The following is a 25027-nucleotide window of genomic DNA, read 5'->3' on the forward strand; positions in this document are numbered from 1 at the left end:
TTGATAGGCGGTATATAAAATCCTAATAAACTTAACTAAAACTTGTTAGTGGCAATAAAGATACTTAAATATAACCTGTCAAAAGTGTGTGGGGTGTGGAAAGAAAAATAAATCTGTTGGTCACTCTTTAGCAAACTTGGGGCTCCTTTTACTAAGGTGTGCTATGCGTTTTAGTGCACGCTAAATATTAACGTGCACTAACCATGCGCTATGTGCTAACATGTGCATGTTAGTTTATGGACACGTTAGCGCACACTTAAACGCATAGCGCACCTTAGTAAAACAGGAGTTAAATCTTGTCAGAATGAATCACACACATGCACATAGGTTTTGACATTTTTGCTCAGTACTGTAATAATAAAAAGACTGTACATTTTTATTTAACACAGTGTTTTGCATAGCTTAATTAGGGGAGGGGTATTTGGTTAATATGGCTATCTCCAATGTCAATCAGTCATGGTTTTGCTTCCAGCCACACTCAACCTCATTACAGACCCAGAGAGCATTCCTTCTCTACTTCCTATGCTCAGGCTGCTTGAATCCCAGCTTCAGATCAGACTGTAGCTGCAAATCCCATAAAAGATTTTCATGCCTAAGAAAAATAATTTCCTCTTTCTTTTTCTTCCTTGTAAATTCTTTTTTTATCAATGTCAGAGATGGATACCTGCTAAAAATGTATAATAAAGATAATCTTAGGCACACCAAGCTATGTACATGGTGTCATGGCTTGCAGAAGACTCTTGCTTATCTTTTGGTGTTAGTTAAAGGGGAAGTAGCCACTAGAGATTGTTAAGCATTTATTAGCATGCCTGTTTCCAGCTTCTTGCCTCCTGCTTTGGCCACTTCTTAAGACTTCTGTGCTGGTTTGATGTATTGCGTTTCTTACATTTTTGGGGAATGCAAGTTGAGAGCCTGTTACTAAGGCCATGCCCCCCTGCTTTGCTCCTGAAAAATAATTCTCCCTTCTTGAGTGTGCAGTCATTTGTGCTGTCTTCCCACTTTGCAGGTCTGCATAGGGTTCCTCCGTTGCCCCCTATCCACCCCATAGCCCCAGCCTACTTTGATTTATGATGATTTTAGGATTGGCCATGGTGGGGTGGCTTTTAGAAAGTGTAAACAACAATGAAACAGAAATCAGAAAGAAGCAGGGAAGATCTTAATAATGTTGATTGTTTGAGTTTCAGCTGAATTTTGCTGAGATTGCACAGCTGTGCTCTTAATAAGTCTTCAAACCACTTTTATTGAAAATATTTCCAAAAATAAAGAAAACAAAATGCCATAAAAAGGACAATTTTTTTTTCCCATTTTGGGCCTTTGCAAATTAGCAAGTATAGCAGATCTTAACTGTGTTGCTGCTGCCATGTATTCCAGTGGGCCAAATAAAGATCAGCTTGGCTGTTGTTACCCTGTATAAGTGATTCTGCGGCTATCACTGAAGTCTAACCCCCCACCAAAAAACAAAACAAAACCTTGCATGTAAGTGTCTATTTCGTTCCACCCGTTTAGTAGAAGATGGCCTAACATGTTCTTATATGCCGATTTTCTCATTCCTGTGCAGTTATTTGATCAGGTGTGAATTAGAATTCTGTTCATTAAACGTGCTTGTTATTCGGCACAAGAGGGTAACAGGAATGAGAAGAAGTGGCTGCCTACAACAGTAATTAAACATGTGTAACCAATTAGTGGGTTTTCCACTATGGTACAAGCATATAATTTGCTGAGTTGTTCTACAAGAATAGATGAAGATAGGTGCTAAAAGTGTGTTCTGACTGCTACATTCTCATGTTTAAACATGTCAGCATAAATGATCTTTAAATATATAATTTCTAGTTTAGCAAGCCATTGAACTCTATTGGTTAATAACAGTAACATGCAATTTCAGTTCCGTTTTGCTATAGAAATATTACATTTGACAGTCAATTAATTGTATTAAGTATTGGCGATATCAGATTTTGGGCCAGAACATAGTGCCCTTGTTATTTCACAGATTTCAGAATGGCTAATTTAATCTCCGTTTTAGAGTGTTTAAGTACACGGGAATAAAAAGACCCTGCAATGCTTTGTCTATCTAGTTACTGAACAGGAAGGGCTATGTTTTCTTTTCTTTTTTTTTTATTTAATTGATATTTCTTTTTTTTTAACTTTTTTATAAATAGAGATGTGAAAAGTCTGTACTCTTTCGGCACTTCTCATGACATTTGTAAAATGAATGCACTTCAGTGAAATTTCTTCAGGAATTAAATAAAATGCTTATTTCTTTGCAAGGCTATATAGAATTACATTCAATTTTTGGTATCTGGATGCTTTATAAAGATAATAAATCTAGGTAGTCTTTGTCCACAGTTGAGGAACAGGGGCTCAGTTTGTCCTGTCAGGTGCTGATGTGAGTTTGAAAGGTTACAGATTAGTTAACAATGTTAAGTGAACTAGCAAAAGGCATCTCTAATGTTGCTGGAAATGAGGAAGCTGGATGGGAAAGGGAATCCTAATGAGCCCATCAAAAGCCTGATTTGTACCCAACAGACAAGGTAGCTGCAAATTATATGAAAATATTGGAAATCAATGGCTTCTATGGAATTTCATTAAGAAGCAGTATCCACAATTGATAGAGCCTCATAATTTGATGGATTGGGCTAAGAAAATGATTAGCTAGGTAGAAGAAGTCATTGAATACGCTCCCTGGGACCTATGAAGTGTTGAAGTGGGGTAATTTGTACAAAATAAAAACTATTGATTTCACTTATGTGCAAAATTTTCAAATGTGGGATGGGTTGTCTTGCAAGTCAGTGGCTGATGCAATTTTTTGATTTTCCAGCCATCCCAGGGGAAGGAGCAGATGACGGCGATAGTGGGAATGAAAGCAGAAGTGGAAGTGAAGAAACCAATGTCTGTGAAAAGTGCTGCGCAGAATTTTTTAAATGGACTGACTTCTTGGAGCACAAGAAAAATTGCACTAAAAATCCACTCGTGCTGATTGTGAATGACGACGAGACAGCAGCACCACCGCCACCGCCCCTGGAAGAATTTCCGGAACCTTCTCCCATCAGTTCTCCCAGTGACCAAGCAGACAGCGAGGCTGCTGAAGAAAGCATCCAGGCAGAGAACAATGACAGCTGTGAGCTGAAGAGCGTAGAAAAAGAAGAAGAGCCTATGGAGGTTGAGCCCTCTTCAGAGAAGAGTTACCAGAGTCCAGGCGTCACCTCAGACACACCTACTCCTCTACCTCAAGTTCCAGAACCATCTTCCATGACTAATTATAACATGCCAAACACTAATGTTACATTAGAGACTCTGCAGAGCACTAAAGTGGCAGTTGCACAATTTTCACAGAGCGCAAGGTATGCGGGTAGTGTCAATCTGCCCTCTGGTGCCACAGCGATGGCTATCCCAATGATCCTAGAGCAGTTAATGGCATTGCAGCAGCAACAAATTCACCAACTCCAGCTGATTGAACAGATTCGCAGTCAGGTAGCAATGATGAATCGACAGGCACTGCGTCCATCTCTGAACCCAGCGGCCCCTACCCAGAGTGCCCCTGTGCCCGCTTCAAGCCAGCTCCAGGGTTTTGCTACACATTCTGCCCTCCAGTTACCAACAAGTGTTCCACCCACTATTGCAGTGCAGGTCACCAGCAATCAGTCGCCTAGCTTTGAAACCCCTCAGCACATCCCGCAGCCTGCATCTGGAGCAAACACCCCAAGTGTACCTAGCAATGGATCTTCCGCCCCTACAGAGTCAAGTGTATCCTCATCCACTAATGCCAATTCGGCATCCGTGGCTTCTGCTTCTGTGTCAAACACCACTACCAGTTCTTCACACCCCCAGAGCGCATCAACTCCACCCTCAGGTGGACATGGGAATCTCCTCACCCCAGCTTCCAGCCTGCCAAACCCACTTCTACCTCAGACTTCATCCAGCAGTGTGATCTTTCCCAATCCCTTGGTTAGCATTGCTGCAACTGCTAATGCACTGGACCCTCTGTCTGCCCTCATGAAGCATCGGAAAGGGAAACCCCCCAATGTTTCAGTGTTTGAAACCAAGTCAGCCTCTGAAGATCCCTTTTTTAAACACAAATGTAGATTTTGTGCCAAGGTGTTTGGAAGCGACAGTGCTTTACAAATCCACCTGCGGTCACATACGGGAGAAAGACCTTTTAAATGCAACATATGTGGAAATCGTTTTTCCACCAAAGGAAATCTAAAGGTTCATTTTCAAAGGCACAAAGAGAAGTATCCCCATATCCAGATGAATCCCTATCCAGTTCCCGAGTACCTTGACAATGTTCCCACAAGCTCTGGAATCCCCTATGGAATGTCTTTGCCCCCTGAAAAGCCAGTTACAACATGGTTGGACAGCAAGCCTGTATTACCAACCATCTCAACCTCTATTGGGCTACAGCTTCCCCCCACCATACCCAGTGTTAACAATTTCAGTGATTCTCCAAGTATCACGCCAATGAGCAGGTCCCCCCAAAGACCATCTCCTGCTTCCAGTGAATGTAATTCTCTGTCTCCTAGCATAAATAATTCTGAATCATGCATTCCAGTGACTGCAGAATCACCGCAGCCTCTTCTCAGTGGTTCTTCCATACCTAACACTGAACCCATAACCTTACCCCCAACAAATGCAAGACCAGGGGAACTTTCTCTAAGTGCCCAGAATTCCTCAGCTTCCACAGCTTCAAATCCAACAGCAACCGATAGCAGTGTTTCAACAGCCCTCCCAAATGCTGTGCTTCCATCCATGTCTGACCAGTTCAAAGCAAAGTTTCCATTTGGTGGTCTGCTCGATTCTATGCAAACGTCAGAAACCTCAAAACTGCAACAGTTAGTGGAGAACATTGACAAGAAAATGACAGATCCAAATCAGTGTGTCATTTGTCACCGTGTGCTTAGCTGTCAGAGTGCCCTCAAGATGCATTATAGAACACATACAGGAGAAAGACCATTTAAATGCAAAATTTGTGGACGTGCCTTCACTACAAAAGGCAATCTGAAAACACATTTTGGTGTTCATCGAGCAAAGCCCCCACTTAGAGTGCAACATTCATGTCCCATTTGTCAGAAGAAATTTACAAACGCTGTTGTCCTTCAGCAGCATATTCGTATGCATATGGGTGGACAGATTCCAAACACACCGCTACCAGAGGGCTTCCAAGATACCATGGATTCAGACTTTTCCTATGACGAAAAGAATCTTGAAACAATGAGTAACTATGATGATGATATTGACGACAATTCCATGGAGGAGGATCTGGACTTAAAGGACACTGCTAGTGACTCATCTAAACCTCTAGTATCTTACCCTGGGTCATCTCCCACCTCACCACCCTCTGTAATCTCTAGCATTGCTGCTTTGGAGAATCAAATGAAAATGATTGACTCTGTCATGAACTCTCAACAGCTCTTGAGCTTAAAATCTATGGAAAATGGGTCAGGGGAAAGCGATCATTTAAGCAATGACTCTTCTTCAGCTGCTGGAGATCTCGAAAGTCAGAGTGCAGGCAGTCCCGCCATGTCAGAATCATCTTCATCTATGCAGGTTTTGTCTCCTGCGAACAGCAATAGCGAAAGTCTTAGGTCAAAATCCCCCGGTCTTAGCAACCAGGAAGAAGCGCAAGAAATCCAGTTAAAGGTAGAAAAGCCTGACACCCCGCCACCTACTCACGAAAACGGAGGCGCACTAGATCTGACGTCCGCCAACCCCGGCAGGCCAGTCATCAAAGAGGAGTCTCCTTTTACCCTGCTCTTCCTGAACAGAGAACGTGGTAAGTTTAAAAGTACTGTTTGTAATGTCTGTGGCAAGCCTTTTGCTTGTAAAAGTGCGTTGGAAATTCACTACCGCAGCCATACTAAAGAACGTCCTTTTGTTTGTACACTCTGCAGTCGTGGGTGTTCCACTATGGGTAATTTAAAACAGCACTTGCTGACACACAAATTAAAAGAGCTTCCTTCTCAGTTATTTGAACCCAACTTTACTCTAGGTCCCAGCCAAACTACTCCTACCCTGGTCACCAGCACTGCGCCTGCCATGGTCAAAATGGAAGTGAATGGTCACAGCAAGCCGATCTCATTGGGTGAGGGCCCCCACCTTCCAGCTGGAATCCAGGTTCCTGCTGCTCCACAGACAGCGATGAGTCCAGGCATCACCCCTATGCTGGCACCCCCGCCACGACGGACTCCCAAGCAGCACAACTGCCACTCGTGTGGGAAGACCTTCTCCTCAGCAAGTGCACTGCAGATACATGAGCGCACCCATACTGGTGAAAAGCCATTTGGTTGCACAATCTGTGGTAGAGCTTTTACAACAAAAGGGAATCTTAAGGTAAGGAGAAATCTCTCAAATCTTACACACACAGCACAAAACGAAAATACATAAGGAATTTAGAGTTTAAAATGTACAACCGTTGAAAGAGAACTGCATGCTTTGACCATGGTCATGTTGTCATGTGAAATAAGCCACAAGCATTTCCTCTTTGACAGGAGTGCCATTTCTGTACCTCCCCTCCCCCCCAAACAATGATGGTTAGCACAAAAGGAGAAAAAAAGATTAGAAGTACAAATGAAATATCTGCGAAACTTAAAAATAAGGTTCAGAAATCAAGAGGGAGGGGGCCTCTGTCATACTTTACTCTCCAGCCCACAACCATATTGTATCTACCCATTCTCATCAGCAAGGCACCTCAGCTGGGCTTGTATTCGTGGCGATTTGCTAAGCTAAAACTCTAAATAAGTAATAGAAGAGAAAAAAGAGAGAGAAGTAAGACATTATAACTTCTGAATTAGTAGAGAGAGAACAGGAGCTGTGTGTCTTTAGCACCATATTCAAGAACAAGAGTGTTTTGAATCTTTTCTTAAATGCTTTAAAAATGTTTCAGATCTTAAGTAGGAGGGTAAAGTGTTCCAGAGGGAAGGATCTACTTTGTATAATTAAGAGACCCAGGTCAGCCCAATGGAAAAGGTCCCCAACCACACCCCTTGTCAGTCGGTGCTAGGGATGCTTGTGGGAGGGTACAGTCATGGTCTTTGCTCAAGGGTGACACCTGCTGGCCAGATTTAGAGTCCATGATATCTGGTTTCGGATGCAACCCTGGCCTCAGGACCATTGCTGCAACCTTCAGACTAGGGAGGGTAAGTCTGATAAAATAGGATGGAAAATCCCAGGGTAACTATGAATGAAGGCTTGTGGAGTAAGAAATCCAGCAAGTGAACTGGTAGATAGCAGAGAAAGGAGACCATTGCTGACCTGCTAATTGGACAGTGATGACGTAAACTTCCCTAGAATACTGCTAAAGTACAAATAGTGCCTGGTGCTTTTTCTAGAGTAATAAATATACTGTCTTTGTTTTCATTTCAAGTACAGGAAGGAGCTAAAGGTAACTGTAAAAGAAAAAAAAATCTGGTATTCTAATGAAGTTTGAACTGCTTGTGAGTTTGGTGCAGTGAGAGAGATTCAAGATAGAGGATTATCTTGCAGTTTGATAGAAAAGTGCAAAACATACACCGGACACATTTCAAAGCCATTTATTCAGGTAAATCAGTCTTGACCCTGCTAACTCGACTTGGCTAAAAGTTGCCTTCTACTGCCTAGGTAAAAGTAGGTGGAGGCTTTTGCAGTCTGCCTCCTTTTAACCAGGTCAAAAATGGACATTACAAGGTTCAGGGGAGGAGAGGTTTGAGGGGCAGGTGAAAATGAATTGTATGTGCACTGATTGCCCCCCGATATAAATAGCAGGTATGGAGTGCCCAAACCTTTTATGGAAGCACATTTTTGCAGGGTATGGCTGTGCAAAAGTTGATGTTTACTTTGTGGCAAGGTGGCCCATTTCCAGTTGCTCCTGCGAAGCACAGAGCAATGGTTGGATTAGCGCAAGTTCAAACCAGTCATGACAGTACAGTCAAGGCCTTCATCTCCTTTTATGATGTTCAGTCCCCTCTCCAAGCATTCGGTCTCACGGGAAAACATAAAGCTTGGGTAAGAAGTGGTCAGCACAGTGAAATTTTAAAAAGTTTATTGCTTTCCTGCACAGAATTTGAATTGAACCAGACCTCTGTTATCTGTTGGACAAAGGAGAGGGCCGAGGAGAAAGGGAGTAGTGGTAAATTCTGGGTATAGGATAAAGAATGACTGAGGAAACAAAGGACTAAAACCTTGGTGAAATTAAACTAGAACGTGCTGAAGGACCTGCACATGACCAGAAATGCTGCTGTCCGTGTCCTCCACAGTTTGGCTAAGTCTGAACTTCTCTTTGGCCAGCGATCTTTAATAATATTGTATATTATGCTGGTAACAGAGTAAATTTAATGGCATAAGAAGGTCTTGGTAGTAAAAATATGATAATTCTCAGGTGTAAGTTGCATACAAAAGCCCACACCACATGCTAGATGCAGGGTATTTATTTTCTTTTAAAATTTTCTATTCCGCTCTGGGCAGATTACAGTAAATGTACATAAAATAAAAATCAAAAAACCATAAAATCATTAACAAAAAAAATAAGACATTTATTTTCAGTTCTTAGGGCCTCTTCTTTCAAACTGTGCTAGCAGTTTTTAGCGCAGAGAGCCGCGCTGAATGGCCCGCGCTGTTCCCGACACTCATAGGAACTCTATGAGCGTCAGGAGCAGCGCAGGCCATTCAGTGCGGCTCACCGCGCTACAAACAGTTTGATAGAAGAGGCCCTAAGTTCAGACAACTTCAGTAACTTTCAATTTTCCATCCTGAATAAAGGCTTTTCCAAATAAGAAAGTCTTAAGGCTCTTTTTAAAATCAGAAGGGTTGTTGGCTATGCAGAAGTAGGAAACCTGTGCTGCCAATCCTATTTTTGCAGACGGTTTGACACCGACCGCCAGATCAAGAAGATATCATCACAGAAGATAAAGTCATCTCTCCTTTTACAAATTTGCGTTAGTGGTTGCTGCACGGCAAAAGCACCGAAGCCCTTTAAATCTCTATGGGCGTGAGGCAGTTGCCGCTAGCGCAGCTTTGTAAAAGGGGGTGTAAATGAGCTCTTAGCCAGCGAAAATGACGATATTCAGTAAGGAAAACCTAGCAGTACAGTCCCTGGGATTTGGAACCAGAGTGCAGAGTATATTTTCATTGTGATTCAATAGTGTAACTTTTGCGTGCCGAAATAGCAATGGCATGGCTTGGAGTGTTTGGTTACTAATAATAGTTGTCATTTTATGGGTGGGCAGAAGAAGGCAAAAATGAAAATAAATAAAAGAAAAATAACTTTGCACAGCATGTTTCCCTGTGAATATCATCATATTTTCCATGTGCTGGTGATGTTAGACAAGGTGGACCAGAATTTGCAGGTGGACTATTCTGTTCACATGATTACAAAATGATAAAAAAAAATATAAATTGATGAGATTTCTTACCTAATGAGCCAGGTCTTGTTTCAGATGCTCAGGGACACATTCATTACAGTCATTGCAGGTTGCAAACTTTCAAAGAAGGTTGGTTCAGAGTCTTTCCTTTCTCCATTTTATAATTCATCTGACGGCTAATAAAACTTGGCTTTCAGGAGGCCCATGACCCTGGAACACTTTCCTAGCATAAGTTATGCATAAAAAGAATAGAGCACAGATTAATAAAAGAAGCTGGACATGGCATGCAGCTGAGAAATGAAGAGAAATTCTTAAATGTACAATTCAAATAATTACTTGTTAAAACTAATGCAATTGACAGTCGTTTGCCAAGTGTTTTTTTTTTTTACATTTCTGAAAGAAAAAAAATATTTGCATTTTGGAGGAATGTGTTTTGAATTGTTGACTTCTATTTACTGCCCTGGTACTTCTTTTCTGGATTTCTTTTACAAGTGCTGATGGGGGGGCTTGGCTTGTTTAGAAATAGAACTATGTAAATATGTGTGATGTATTACTAATGAGTTAAAGGGATTGGGCAGGGGCCAGTGCAAGGGCTCAGTGATGTGTGTTCTGTGATTCAAGGCAGCCAATCCTATTTAGATTCTTCACATCCTGGTGTAAAGCTCAGTCTCTCTTTGACTAAAGTTATCTCACTGCTTGAGTAGTCTGAAGTGTGCTAAAGATTTAAGTTAATTAATCTGATTGATTTAGAGCTTAAGCATCATCAAGTCTGATTTAGCAGCAAGGTATATTTCTCCTGGAATACAGCCCTTTGAAGTAACAACTTGGGGAGGGGTTAAGGCAAGGTCAGAGGTGGCTAAGAAGCATTTACTGTGTCTGCAGTTGGAGCTGTGTATTTACCTTACATCCACAGACCACACGATAGCATAGGGCCTGAATAATGCAAGGAAAACTGAGAGCCAAAACTCGGGGGTGGGGGGCATGTGTATGATGGGGGTACAAGTGCTTGGCTTGGGAGTTTTGCTTCAGAAACCTTTGTCACCCTTTCATGACTCTATCCCAGAATGGGAACTTTGGATCATTATACTAGAGTGCAAGCTCTCAAAAGCAAACTCCATGGAAAAGAGGGCCTAGCAGATAGAGATTAATAAGTGCACTGTTAACATCCTACGGTTCTCCATTTTTCTTTGTATATTGGTCTTTAGTAGTTGGGGAAGAATGATGACTTATGAGTAGTGAAATCACAGCTTAATTCTAAGCCCCATCTATTTCCACTTAGCAGGGAGACTGTAGCTGGTCTCTAATGGACTTGCACCGTGTACAGTGCACAAGCATGACCAACCAATTAGGCAGTATTACCTGACAGAGTGAGCATCTCTAAGTCAGTTAATTGGCTGGTGGGGCCCTTAGGCAAAACAGAGTGCCTTCCCTCTCGACTGGTCTATAGCTCTAGGAGAGACCCATTTTGTAAGGTAATACATTAATTCACCATCTTATTCAAAGTAAAAATAAGAGTTCTAGGGTATACTCAATAGCTTAGATCCCCTGCCATAAACCAGCTGTTTCCATGGAGATTGCCATTTGTTTGCAGCTCCAAGGCCATTAATTCTCAACCACTGGAGCCAATCAGGAAGCGTAGAGCTGGTCCATATGTTTTATGCAGTTTACTGCCATGATTTAAGTACACACATATGCTCTCACTATCAAAAGCCTAGGAAAAATTGCTGGCAAAATGAAGGCCACATGGGCAACTGAGAAATGCAGTGTGTTTTTTGTATATGGCTACGTGCGCATTCATAGAAATAGGATTTATGTATATTGCATCTGCAAAATTTTGTCTATCCAGAATGGTTCATTTTCAAACCTTATAGTCTGTGTATTATGTTGTGAATGATTTTCTTTCTGTAGAGGCGGAACCCTGAATTAGTGGTTTAATCATTTATAAAGAGAAAAATGTGTATGGAAATTTCTGGTAATCATGCTTATTTATATCATGATTTCTATGTATGTATGTAATTATATAGAGAGTGAGATCGACAGTTAAAGTATCTTGCTATGCAAAGACACAGATAAATACAGTGTTTGTAGATTTTAACAATATTCCAATCTTAAACATACTGCTAGTGCTCACCATAACCAATGGAAATATTTACCTGACAGCTTTCCTGGACACAAAATTAGGAATAATTTTATAAAGCATGTTTTGTATCTGTACACGTGTGGAAAGAGGTTTATATAATTACTAGTCTTTAAGACCGTTACATTAACGGGTGCTAGAATAGGTGCATGTGTATGTCTTTCTTTCTCTCTCTCTCTCCTTGGCCGCTGTCTGTCTTTCTATCTGTCTCTCTCTTTCCTCGGCTGTCCACCACCACCCTTTGCCTGCTCCCCCTGTCCAACAGTAGCCCTTCTCCTTTCGTTTTACCTCCCCCCTGTCCAGCAGCACCTCTTCCCTGCTTCCCCTGTCCAGCATTAGCCCTTCTCCCTTCATTTTACCTTTTACCCAGTTTTCGTGGTGGTCTGCAGTGGTTTCAGGAAATGGTGGAGGAAGCAATTCCGGAGTTCAATCAAGCTGGTGACAGCCAGTCAGTGAATCGCGCTTGTTCGTTTAGTAGGAGTCCAGGCCGTTTTATTTTCCCTAAGCAGGGTAGTTTCTTTTTATTTTAACTGTACCTCGACTTGGAGCTGCCAGATACTCTCCTTCTTCTGCCCCACGCGCCTCAAATGGAATTCAGCATGGAGGCACACATCACGGCGGCAGGGATCATGTCCTTCTAAGTGCGCATGCACGCTTAGGGTTTTATTATAGAGGATGTGAGGATATGTACATGCAAAAAGTAGACACATGGAATGATGGTTCTTACTCTGACACAATGATCACATATGGTTGGACAGAGTAGTGGTGGAGCAGCAGTGTACCTGTATATTTTATATAAATTGATGCTCATTTTCAAAGCAGATGAACGCCTCAGAATATTTTTAAAAAGTCTGTCTGCTTAAAATGTACAAATCCCAGTTTTGGAAAGTCAGAATTTGGATGTTTCAAACTGCAATTCATTCAAGTAGCAATGGGGGCATGTTTTGGGCGGCACTAAGGAGCAATGGCATAACAAGGATAGGAGGTGCCCCCCCCCCCCGTCCCCCGCATCCTCCTGTCACCCTGCTCCTTCCCCCCCCCCACTCACGCCCTCCCTTCCTCCCCACCATACCTCTTTAAATCTTTGCCAGCGTGAGCAGCTTCTCCAGCCTGCTGCTCGTGCCGGCGTTGGCTTGCCCTCTGGCATCACTTCCTGGATCCACGACCTGGAAGTGATTTCAGAGAGGAGCCAGGCCGGCATGAGCAGCAGGCCGAAGAAATTGTTCACGCTGGCGAAGATTTAAAGAGGTACTTGGAGGAGGGGATAGGAGGGAAGAAGTGTGGCATGAGGGGGATGGAGAGGTGCTGGCATCCCCACCAAGACAGCACCCGGGGTGGTCCACCTCCCCCTTACTACACCACTGCTAGGGAGGGCCCAAAAGTAGGATGTCCACCAACAATTTTCCAATGAGAAGAAATGTCTTTGTCTAAAGGAAAGGACATGTTTATCTACATCGTTTCAGTTATTTCTAGAATATGGTGCTCTGATTGAGCAGCTGACCACTGGGGGATTAAGGCAAGACTCTTTCTTAATCTTCCAGGAGTTGCTGTTCCCCTCCTTCTCCCCTGAAAATGAAACCAGAGAGGAAAACCAGGTTCTGTTGGCATCAGGTATTATGACAACTCTGGACAAATAAGCGAATGAGAGGAGTAGGCAGGTGGTCAGTGCGGTGGACTGTAAACCAAGGGACACAGATTCAAATCCTGCTATAAAGCTATTCATTTGTTTTTTTTCTTCGGCTGCCTTCAGGAACAGAAAAATACTTACTGTACCTAAGGATGTAAGATATCTGCAAGCTTGAAGGCTGTTAAAGTGTTGTACAGTTTAGGAAGTGAAAAATTTTGTGCACAAAAGAGGAGCGGGGCTTGGGTGTGATAGTATGTGATTACATTACATTACAGTTTGTATTCTGCCAAAGCCTTTATGAGTTCAAGGCAGTTAACAATAAGGGCTCCTTTTACTAAGGTGCGCTAGGGCTTTAACGCGCAGACTACCGCACGCTACATTGCCACACGCACTAGTCCTTAACGCCAGCATTAGTTCTAGAAGCGTAGTGCGCAGTAATTTCCTGTGTGCGCTAAAAACACTAGCGCACCTTAGTAAAAGGAGCCCTAAGTATTAAATTCTTGAAACAAAACAGTTAGAACATAATGACGGATGTGCATTACTATAAATTACTACTATAAATTACAAAGTATAACATCAGTATTCATGATAAAAATTTCTTTAAAATGTTTTAAAATATTGTCTAAAAACTATATAACAACTTTCTGATCTAACTAGAATGAGAAGTTCATTCCAAATTAAAGGAGCCTGATAAAATAAACATTTTATTGAGTAAATGACTTGATTGCCTTCAGAGGTGGAAACTGAAGACAAAATTGCTTACATAGAACATGACCTGACCTGTCCACTAAAAATGTAATTAATTCCACTAAATGCTGTGGCACTAGACCATACATAATCTTAAAAATCATAACACAAAGCTTAAAGTAAATCCTTGCATTTATTGGTAACCAATGTCATTTGATGCTATATGGAGTAACTCTATCATATTTAGAAATAGAAAAAAATTACTCGAACTGCAGTATTCTTGCACTGTTTACAATCTCTTCAATAACCATTAAGGTGGCCAAACAGGTTGAAAAGGTGACGGTGAAGGCTAGAAAGATGCTTGGGTGCATAAGGAGAGAAAGGGCCAGTAGGAAAAAGGAGATATTGAGGCCCTTGTATAACATTCTGGTGAGACCTCATTTAGAATATTGTGTACAATTCTGGATGTGCACCTTCAAAGAGATATAAACAGGACGAAGTCAGTCCAGAGGAAGGCTACTAAAATGGATGGTGGTTTTTGTCATAAGGCCAATAAGTATACTTTGGAGGAAAGGAAAGAAGGGGACATATGATAGAGACGTTTAAATACCTACATGGCATAAATGCGCATGATGTGAGTCTCTCTTTCAGTTGAAAGGAATATCTGGAATGAGGGGCCATAGGATGAAGGTGAAAGGGGATAGATTCAGAAATAACCTCAGAGAATACTTTTTCATGGAAAGAGTGGACAATTCTTGGAACAGCCTCCCAGTGGAGATGAATTATTATTTTTTTTGTATTTATAATTTTAATCATTTTTCAATAAGATACATATTGAACAAATGCAAGAGTCTTACACATTAAAATAAAAAGAAATTATAAACAAATAAATCAACAGTTCCTTTTACTATATCAGTACACTTGTGTAGTCCTCATTATGGAGAGAGACAATTTCACAATCAGAAAGAATGGTACTATAAGCAAAAAACTATTAGAAAAGGTAGTGACACATCCCCATTTATAATATGGACTTGCTTACTAAGGCACACTCTTGGGAATCTGCAATGTTACCCCTTTCCCCTCTAAAAAAAATTGTAATTGGGAGGGCTCATAAAATATATAGGAATTCTGATCCAAATAGATCATACATTTACAAGGATATCATAATTGAAATTTTGCTCCCAATGCTTGGGACAAGTACATTGGATCACTAAGGGGATAGTAAATGGTATGGTTAAGCAGGCTAGATCGGCCATAAGGCCTTTATCTGCCTTTATTTTTCTGTTTCTAAGTAGAAACATAGAAACATGATGCAGATAAAGCCAAATGGCCCATCCAGTCTGCCCATCTTCAGTAACCATTATCTCGTTCTCTCTCTAAGAGATCCCACGTGCCTATCCCAGGCTTTCTTGAATTCAGATACAGTCTCTGTCTCCACCATCTCTTCTGAGAGACTGTTCCACGCATCTATCACCCTTTCTGTAAAAAAAGTATTTCCTCAGATTACTCCTGAGCGTATCACCTCTTAACTTCATCCTATGCCCTCTCGTTCCAGAGGTTCCTTTTAAATGAAAGAGACTCGACTCATGCACACTTAAGCCACCTAGGTATTTAAACCAGGGCTGTGGAGTTGGAGTCGGAGGAAATTTCGGGTACCTGGAGTCGGAGTCAGAAGTACAAAAAACCAAGGAGTCGGAGTCGGATCATTTATCTACCGACTCCATTTTTGAACTTGGCATACCAATCTCGAGCGATTCTTTCAGCTATAGCACCCACTATATACACAGCACAAATGTTGCGAGCAGCTTCTGCGGCCTTAGAACCTTGATTAAAAGCAAAAAGAAGGTGGTGTCGAAAATGCTCATTTCTCTCAACTTGACATTCCAATTTAACGATCTGAAAATTAACCAGTGCTGTGGAGTCGGAGTCGAGTCGGAGTCGGAGGAAATTTCGGGTACCTGGAGTCGGAGTCGGAGTCAGAGTCTGATGTACAAAAAACTGAGGAGTCGGAGTCGGAACATTTATCTACCGACTCCACAGCCCTGATTGAAACATCTCTATCATATCTCCTCTCTTCCGTCTTTCCTCCAAAGTTTACAGATTGAGATCTTTAAGTCTGTCCCCATTCGCCTTATGACGAAGACCATGCACCATTTTAGTAGCCTTCCTCTGGACCAACTCCATCCTTTTTATATCTTTTTGACGGTGCGATCTCCAGAATCGCACATAATTTTCTAAATAAAGTCTCACCAGTCTTATACAGGGGTATCAATACCTCCTTTTTCCTACTGGCCAAATATTTCCCTATTCACCCTAGCATCCTTCTAGCTTTCGCCGTCACCTTTTTAACCTGTTTGGCCACCTTAAAATTAGGGCTACCAAATGTCCGGATTTACCGGGATATGTCCTCTTTTTAGAGGACATGTCCGGGCATCTGGACGGCTTTTCAAAACCCAGCACTTTGTCCAGGTTTTGAAAAGCTTTCAGCTGGGAGTGGCGTCGGGAGGGCATCTGCGCAAGCATGAATGCAGCATGGTGATGTCACACGCATGTGTGTGACATCATTGCATCACACCTGCGCAGATGCCCTCCCAATGCCACTCCAAACAAGTGTGCAGGTTGAGGGGGGCGGGGCTGGGGCATGACTCAGGCAGAATGAGGCAGGACTGGGGGTGGGGCCATGAGTCCGGATTTTACTTCCATAAAATCTGGTAACCCTTCTTAAGATCATCACATACAATCACACCCAAGTCCTGCTCTTCTGTCATGCACGTAAGATCTTCACCCCCTAAATTGTACCGTCCCCTCAGGTTTTTGTAGGCCAAATGCATGAGCTTGCATTTCTTAGCATTAAATTTAAGCTGCCAAATTTTAGACCAGGGGTGTCCAACCCATGGCCCATGGGCCACATATGGCCCCATGAAGTATTTTGTGCGACCCAGCTCGAGGGTCGAGGGCGATGCAGTGTTTTCCTCTGCCGCCCCCGGGTGTTTACCATCTTGCCAGCTCCCTCCTCCGTCTTGCTGCAGCGTTTGCTCAAAGCAGCAAGCAGCGGATCCTATGTGCCTCTTGCGGCTGACCCAGAAGTATTCTCTCTGACGTCACAATGTCAGAGGGAACACTTCCAGATCAACCGCAGGAGGCGCGTGGAAGCTGCTGCCTGCGGCTTTTAATGAATGCTGAAGCAAGATGGAGGAGAGAGCAGGCAAGACGGAAAACACCTGCAACACAGAAGGGAGGGAGAAGGGTGTGTTGGGACTTGAGAGGACTTGATAGGGAGGGAGCACAAACTTTGGAAAAATGATGGAAGGAAAGAGGGAGGGGCATGAACTTAGGACAAAGAATGAAGGGAAAGATAGAGGGGAACATGAGCCATAAGATGGAAGAATGGAGGGAGTGAGGGAGATAATAGGGAGAATTGGGTGACTGAGAGAGGGGAAGAGATGGTGCAATGGGGGAGATAAAGAAAGGAGAACTGTTGGGCAGAGAGAGGAGGGACAGAGATAATTATTGGACATGGTGGTGGGAGAGGAGTGAGGTAGAGATGCATGGGCGCAGATAGAAGGGGGAGAACATGCTGGGCCGAGGAAGCCTCCTGGAATTTTTTTTTTGGGGGGTAGGGTATTAAAAGAAGTTCCGGATTGGGCGTGGGGGGAGAGCTTATGGGACCAGAAACAGAGGACAGAGAGAGAGAGAGATGGTGGGCAATGGTCTGAGGGAGAGAAGTTGGACCTGGGGTGGTGTGGAGGAAGAAGGAAAGAGATACTTGAAGGGAGAACTGTTGGGAAGAGAAAGAAATAAATGGTGGACCTGGGGAAGGGAGGCAGGCAGGCAGGGGGAGAGATGTGATGGGGGCAGTTAGGAAGAGAAAGGGAGATAAGTTGGATCTGAGGATGGGAGGGAGGGAGAAATGTTAGGCCTGTGGATGGAAGGCAGAGAGATGCAGCATCTCTCTTTTTTTCTCCATTTCATTGTTCAGCATCAAGGGGGGAGGGAAAGAAGAAAAACAGAAAAGAGAGGGAGCAAAATGTTGGACCATGGAGCTAGAGGAGGAGAGATGGAACCATGGAAGAGCAGAAGGGAAGAGAGCTGGGATAAGATGATGCTAGGGGATGGAAAGAAAGGGACAGGGAGTTATAGCCTGACCAGTGGAGAGAGGGAGGAGGATTCTGAAAGTGGTGAGCCATGTGGATGAGGTCAAAAGGGAGATGACAAGATGAGTGAGAGAGCAGTGAGTACAGTGGTAGAAATGTGGTAATGGGGAGTAGATAGAAGGGAATAGGAAGCTGGGAAAGGATTGAGATGGGAAATGGGAGAGCTAGAGACTGAGAGAAGATGGAGAATTGAGAGGTAGCTGAACATTTAATAAGAAAAAGGGTGAGAAAGAAGGCTAGATTTGAGTGGCCAGAGGCAGAAAAGAAAAAGTTAAGAAAGCTGAAAGGGAAAAATCAATACGTTGGAGACATGCATAAGAAGGAAATGGAATGAGAGAAGAGGAGAAAAAATAGACAGCAGACACTGGAAAGAGAATTAGTTGAAGATAGAGAAAAAGCAGAAAGAGAAACTGGGACCAAGATGATGGAAAAACAAAACATCCAGACAACAAGGTAGAAAAAATTGTTTTATTTTGAATTTATTAACTGGAATATGTTAGATTTGGGATATCACAATTATTATTGTATTCAGTGGCGTAATCTTATACAGCTGATTTGGGGGAGGGACTGGAGCCCATAATTAGTAGATGGGCACCAAAGTTTCTCCCTGCCTGAGTGCAATTTATAAATACTTGAGCTAGTGCGGATTCCCAAGCCCTGCCAACTGAAGATATCTTCCTCCAGTCTGGCAACTCAAAATCTCCAAGCTTTGCAGCCAATGGCAATATCCTCAAGCTGCCCCTGCTTTCATGCATGCATGAAAGCCGAGGTGGGGGGGGGGGGCAGGGAGGAGGGAAGGCAGCAGCTCTGCAATATTGCTGCCAACTGCAGAGCTTGGGAAGTTGGAGGGGGAGGAGGTGGCTGTCAGTTGGTGAGACTTGGGGATCCCTTCTAGCTACAGCAGGGGAGATATTCATTTTGAGGGAGCCTAAGCTCAAAGTGGGAGGTCCAAAAAAGCAGTAATATTTACCCTGATTAAATGATTCTCTACGTGCCCTGCTGACAGCTGATTCAGCATCCCCACTCTGATGAGGCTCACCTCTGAAGAGGCTCACCGTAGCTGTAATAGAAGTGAATGGGAGAACCAGGAGCGTGCATTCCTGCTTATCAGAATGGGGATACGGAAGCCTGTGGCTGCTCTCACTGTCAGCGGTGTACGTGGAGGATCACTCAGTCAGGGTAAGTATTGCTGCTTTTTTGGGTTCCTTTCCACAGTGTCCCTTTAATGAAGGTTATTATTAGATATGTACATCTTCTATATTAGTGATTGCAAATTTAGGACCTGCTCAATCTTTTTTGGCTCATCAGCTAGTGTTAGTGATTGTGCGGCCCCAGAAAAAAATTTTTTGGCCAATGCGACCCAGGGAAGCCAAAGGGTTGGACACCCTTGTTTTAGACCATTCTTCAAGCTTCTTTCTTCATTTTGTTCACCATCCAGGGTGTCTACTCTATTGCAGATTTTGGTATTATCTGTAAAGAGGTAAATCTTATCCGACAGCCCTTCAGTAATATCGTTTATAAAAATGTTAAAAAGAACAGGCCCAAGAACGGAACCTTGAGGCACACTACTGGTAACATTCCTTTCCTCAGGGCAATCTCCATTGACCACTACCCTCTGTCACCTTTCACTCAACCAGTTCCTGACCAAGTCCATCACTTTGGGACCCAAACCAAGGGCACTCAGCTTATTTATCAGACGCCTGTGTGGAACACTGTCAAAGGCTTTGCTAAAATCTAAATACACCACATTTAGTGCACTCCCTCTATCCAATTCTCTGGTCACCCAGTCAAAGAAATTGATCAGATTTGTCTGACAAGACCTACTTCTAGTGATTCCATGATGCCTCTGGTCCTGTAATCCACCAGATGCCTGAAACTTCACCATTCTCTGTTTTAAAAGCATTTCCATTAATTTGCTTACTACAGAAGTCAGACTTACCGGCCTGTAATTCCCTATTTCTTTCTTACTTCCACTTTTGTGGGGAGGGACCACACCTTCCCTTCTGCAGTCCTCTGGTACCTTTCTTAAAAAGACCACTTTAAAAGACTGCTTAAACGACATCTTTTTTGCCAGATGAAATACAGGTTATGAGACTGTGTGGCTAATGAAGAAGATAAGTTGACAGTAAGGTGCTGGTCACCTATGTATTTTAATGTTTGTATTTTTGCTCTGTTTTGTGGGTGTATTTATTGTTGATCTTTTATGTATTTTTATATGTAATTTAGTATTTTTGTATGCAAGTTTGTAACCTGCCCTGCGTTATATAAATAAATAAACCAAACCACTCCTGACTCTAGAGAAGCATTGAAAAGGTCAGTCAATGGAGCCACCTGAACTTCCCTAAGTTCCTTCAGCATCCTCGGATGTACACCATCCGGCCCCATCGTTTTGTCTACCTTTATTTTAGCTAGCTCCTTTCGAACACAACCCTCTGAAAATTATTCCTCCATCCCTATTCATTTTTGTCTTCTGCGGGCATGTTCCCTGCACTTCAGCCATGAACACAGAACAGAAATATTTGATAAGCAATTCAGTCTTTTCTTTATCAGCCTCTACATATTTCTCCCCTTCACCTTTGGGTCTCACAATGCCACTTTTGCACTTCTTCCTATCACTGATATATCTAAAAAATATCTTATCTCCCCATTTTACCATGTTGGCTATTTTTTTCTTCTATTTGCATCTTTGCTTTCCTGACTACAAGACCATCCTCTCTTAAGTTTGCCAGATATTTTTGCCTGTCTTTCTCTTTCTGCGATCTTTTGTAGTTTATGAAAGCTTACCTCTTATTCCTTACCTTCTCAGCTATTACTTTTGAGAACCAAAACAGCCTTGTTTTCCTTTTCCTTTTACTTACTTGCCTCACAAAAAGGTCTGTCACCCTTACAATAACTCCTTTTAGTTTTGCTTATTGCATTTCTACTCCTTCCAGACAACAATTCCTTGATGTAATCCCCCATCCAAACAAAGTTAGTTTTTAAAAAAGTTTAGAACTTGTACTTTTGAATGAGCTTTCTCTATACCTGTCTTAATATTAAACCATACCATGCAGTGATCACTGGATGCCAGATGATCACCCACTGTAACATCAGAAACACTTTCCCCGTTTGTAAGCACTAACCCAATAGGTATTTTTCTGTTCTTGGAAGGTGTAGTTAGATTTATGGTTGACTAATCAGTTACATAAACAAATACGTGCCTGTTAGTTTTCTAGGGAAGACCATAATATCTCATCAGCAACCTTTGCCTACTTACACAACACAGAGACCCAGGCTATGAGAAATACTTTATTATGAAAATAGAAAAATATAATTCATAAGCCAGCAGCAATAACTAATTATTGTTCACATAATATCCGAATACATATATGAAACTCAGTACATAATTATCACACCACACTTGTTAGATAAATGAGTAAAACTAATTCTTACACTCTAAATAATTCCTTATAATAATAATTCCTGAATAGCAGCAACTAAAAATATAGCTTATCACCCCGAGTAACTTTACCTCTCCTTATCCCGAACCACAATAGAATTCTTTTATCTAACCCCAGCTGATAAGATAGATAAGTTCCTTATTCTCACCATCCAATTAGGTCAGGTGAAAGGGAAGACGTCTTCTACTCAGCACTGAAGATAAGAATTCTCTTGGTACAGGAACAAGAGTCCGTTAGTCACTGGAACAGCTGTAAATTAGGTTGGCAACAAACGTTTCCTTTATGTGACGGATTCCAGATCTGTTTAAAAGTCCGGTTTTCTCTCTCAAGCAAAGAGTCACAAAAGGTAACTTTCCAGGTCTTAATAGAAAATGTGCAGAAAACACCTATTATAAGATGCGAGCTCCCTCACATCCTTACACAGACTAAATTAATAATTAGGCACATTCCACTTGGTTCATCAGATGACCTCTCCGGACCAATCCAGAAACATAACTTAGATGAATAGCCTTTCTGTATAGAGTCTAGTACAGGCTGAAACAGAGGCACCTTTGTTAGATAAGACCAGCACATGAGCCATGACTCCCAAGATTCACACAGGCTGAGCATGTAGGCATAGCTGGATGTCCTTGACTAGAATACATTTCTGGTACATATCCAGAATGCATCAGGCATCATAACAGCAAAGATGTTTTCTTCTTTCTCTTCTTGCATTCATGGTTCATGCTGGAAAGATTGCTTGCAAACAATGGTTCAGGCTTGATGATGTCAGAGAGGCCTAACCTTCAGGTGCAAATAAGGAAACACCCCTACAAAGGATCACATTTACAAAAAAAAAAAAAAAAAAAAAAGCTACAGTGGGATTTGAACTGTGTATCTTTGGTTGACATGCCACTTCACTAACCACTAGGGTACTCCTCTGTTATGCAAAGATTTTCTGTGTGAGAATGCTCCTCCCCCTCTCCAGTTTATTGTTTAAATGTTTCAATTTTTAAATGGTTGTTCAGGACTAATGTCTCCAGTGTAAGGACATCCATTGCACGTATTTTCAAACAGTAAATTTGGACATCTTTTCTGTTCAAAAATTATTCTGAAATGCAGTGTTTTTGAACTCGGTCCTGGAGTACCCCCCTTGCCAGTCAGGTTTTGAGGATATCCTCAATGAATATGCATAAACTTGATTTGCATACACTGCCTTTATTATATGCAAATTTCTTTCATGCATATTCATTGTGGCTATCTTAAAAACCTGACTGGCAAGGGGGTACTTCAGAGCCAAGTTGAGAAATACCGATGAGATGGATTTTTTTTGGACTTTATGAGCAAGACAGCCTGATTCTGATATGGACATTCTTTCAAAAATGCCTCTCCACGTGTACACTCATAGAGTACATCACATATTTGCTCCTAAGGAGCAGCTATAAATTTGTGTGAGAACATTTACATAGCCCTGGTGGACAGTGTAAGAGCAGTGGACAATATATGAGCTTATTTGATAAATGCATATAGGTACCCATGTAACCTTTTTAAAATAGCATAAAATACTACTATATCCTGTAAATACCAAATCAGAACACCAAGTATCAAAAGAACTTTTTGTGTATACATGCAGTCCCCGGGTTAAGAATGAATTCCATTTTTAAAACCATTCTTAAGTTGACTTTGTATGTAACTTGGATCTTGTTTCTCTTCACAAAGCTGCAGGCAGTGTTTCTTACACGCTGCTCGCGGCTGAACCAGAAGAAGTACATAGAATAGTGGAAAACTTTCTTTATCCCAGGACAAGCAGGCAGCATATTCTTAACGCATGGGTGACGTCACCGACGGAGCCCCGGTACGGACACTTTTACTAGAAAGATCTAGTTGGCCGCACCGCGCATGCGCGAGTGCCTTCCCGCCCGACGGAGGAGTGCGTGGTCCCCAGTTTCTTCGTTTCCGCGGAGCGAAGAAGACGCATGTGTTTTCAACGGCCGTTGAAAAACTAATTTTTGCCTTCCCGCTCGCGTATTTTCTCACTTTTTTCTATTTTTCTTCTTCGGATTCCCTTTATTTTTGCTTTCAAAAAAAAAACTCCTCGAGTTTTCCTTATTTTTTCAGGCCGGCCCCGGCGGGGCCTGTTGCCACCATACAGGCCTCCGGATTCGATTTTGCGGAGGCCGTGTTTCCCTTCATGCCCCCTCAACCAGGCTTTAAGAAGTGCCAGCGGTGTGCACGCCCGATCTCTCTCACCGACCCGCACAATTGGTGCCTCCAGTGTTTGGGTCCAGAGCATCGGGCTGACACCTGCACCCGCTGTGCTATGCTTCAAAAGCGCACTTTAAAAAATAGGCAGATCCAACAAAATATTTTGTTCGGTACCGGATCTGCCATGGAATCTGCCACGACGTCGGCGGCACCGACTACGTCGACACCACCGGATCCTTCTTCGGGGTCGCTGGGCCCATGTAAGCCGGCTAAGAAGCCCTTCCACTTCTCTGGAACGCCCTCCTGCCACGGTCGCGACGCCGACCCTTCCGGCACCGCACCGACCCCGTAAACACTCCGCTCCGATATTGGTGAGTGCCTCGTCATCGGCCTCCTCATCGCCGGAGCGTAGAGCGGCACCTATGGTACCGAAGAAGAAAAAAGCGGTACCGGTGCCCCCCCTAGATGACCGCATCGCGGCCATACTCCAATCCCAATTACAGGAACAGCTGCAGCAACAACTACAACAACTGCTGCCGGCGTTGCTGGCCCCGCACCTTCCGGTACAGGACCGGTCCGAGCCTCGCACTGTCCCATCGGTGTCGAGTGCTCAGGGAGTTAGGTAATGTCCTGGCAGAACCGTTAGCCATGCTCTTCAATCTCTCACTGAGTACAAGGACAGTCCCCTTGGACTGGAAAACAGCTAACGTCGTTCCTCTACATAAAAAGGGATGCAGGACAGAGGCTGCAAATTACAGACCGGTGAGTCTGACATCGATAGTATGCAAACTCATGGAAACACTGATCAAACGCCAATTGGACACGGTCTTGGACGAAGGGAATCTACGGGACCCCAATCAACATGGATTCACCAAGGGTAGGTCCTGCCAATCAAACCTCATCAGCTTCTTTGACTGGGTAACAAAAAGACTGGACGAAGGAGAATCACTGGACATAGTGTACCTGGACTTCAGTAAAGCTTTTGACAGCGTCCCACACCGCAGACTGTTAAACAAGATGAAATCGATGGGGTTAGGAGAGACTCTGACGGCATGGGTCAATGATTGGCTGAGTGGCAGACTTCAGAGGGTGATGGTTAACGGTACTTTCTCTGAGACATCGGAAGTGACCAGCGGGGTGCCGCAGGGCTCGGTCTTGGGTCCACTCCTCTTCAACATATTCATAGGAGATCTGACTCAAGGGCTTCATGGTAAAGTAACATTATTCGCCGACGACGCCAAACTATGTAATATGGTAAGCGAGGGCAAGCTACAAGATAGTATGGCGCAGGACCTACGTACATTGGAAAGCTGGTCCTCAACCTGGCAGCTGGGCTTCAATGCTGGAAAGTGTAAAGTCATGCACCTGGGTAGCAGAAACCCGTGCAGAACTTATACCTTGAACGGGGAGACCTTGACCAGGACTTCAGCAGAACGAGATTTAGGAGTAATCATCAGCGCAGACATGAA

At 42.9% G+C, this 25027-nt stretch overlaps 1 protein-coding gene across 4 annotated transcripts in view; it reads left to right on the forward strand.

Annotated features, from left to right (window-relative positions):
- Positions 1-25027, forward strand: part of SALL3 (spalt like transcription factor 3) — a 79198-nt gene that overhangs the window by 17334 nt on the left and 36837 nt on the right. For 2 of the 4 annotated variants that reach the window (XM_033934415.1, XM_033934416.1), the window contains 2 exons: positions 2816-5767; positions 5984-6324. In XM_033934415.1, coding sequence (XP_033790306.1) covers positions 2816-5767; positions 5984-6324 — 3293 coding nt within the window. Of the gene's footprint in view, positions 1-2815; positions 5768-5983; positions 6325-13007; positions 13078-25027 lie in introns of all 4 variants that reach the window. The other 2 variants (XM_033934417.1, XM_033934418.1) reach the window with 2 other exon arrangements.

This window comes from Geotrypetes seraphini, chromosome 2 (genome assembly GCF_902459505.1).
Source record: "Geotrypetes seraphini chromosome 2, aGeoSer1.1, whole genome shotgun sequence".
Taxonomy (NCBI): Eukaryota; Metazoa; Chordata; class Amphibia; order Gymnophiona; family Dermophiidae; genus Geotrypetes; species Geotrypetes seraphini.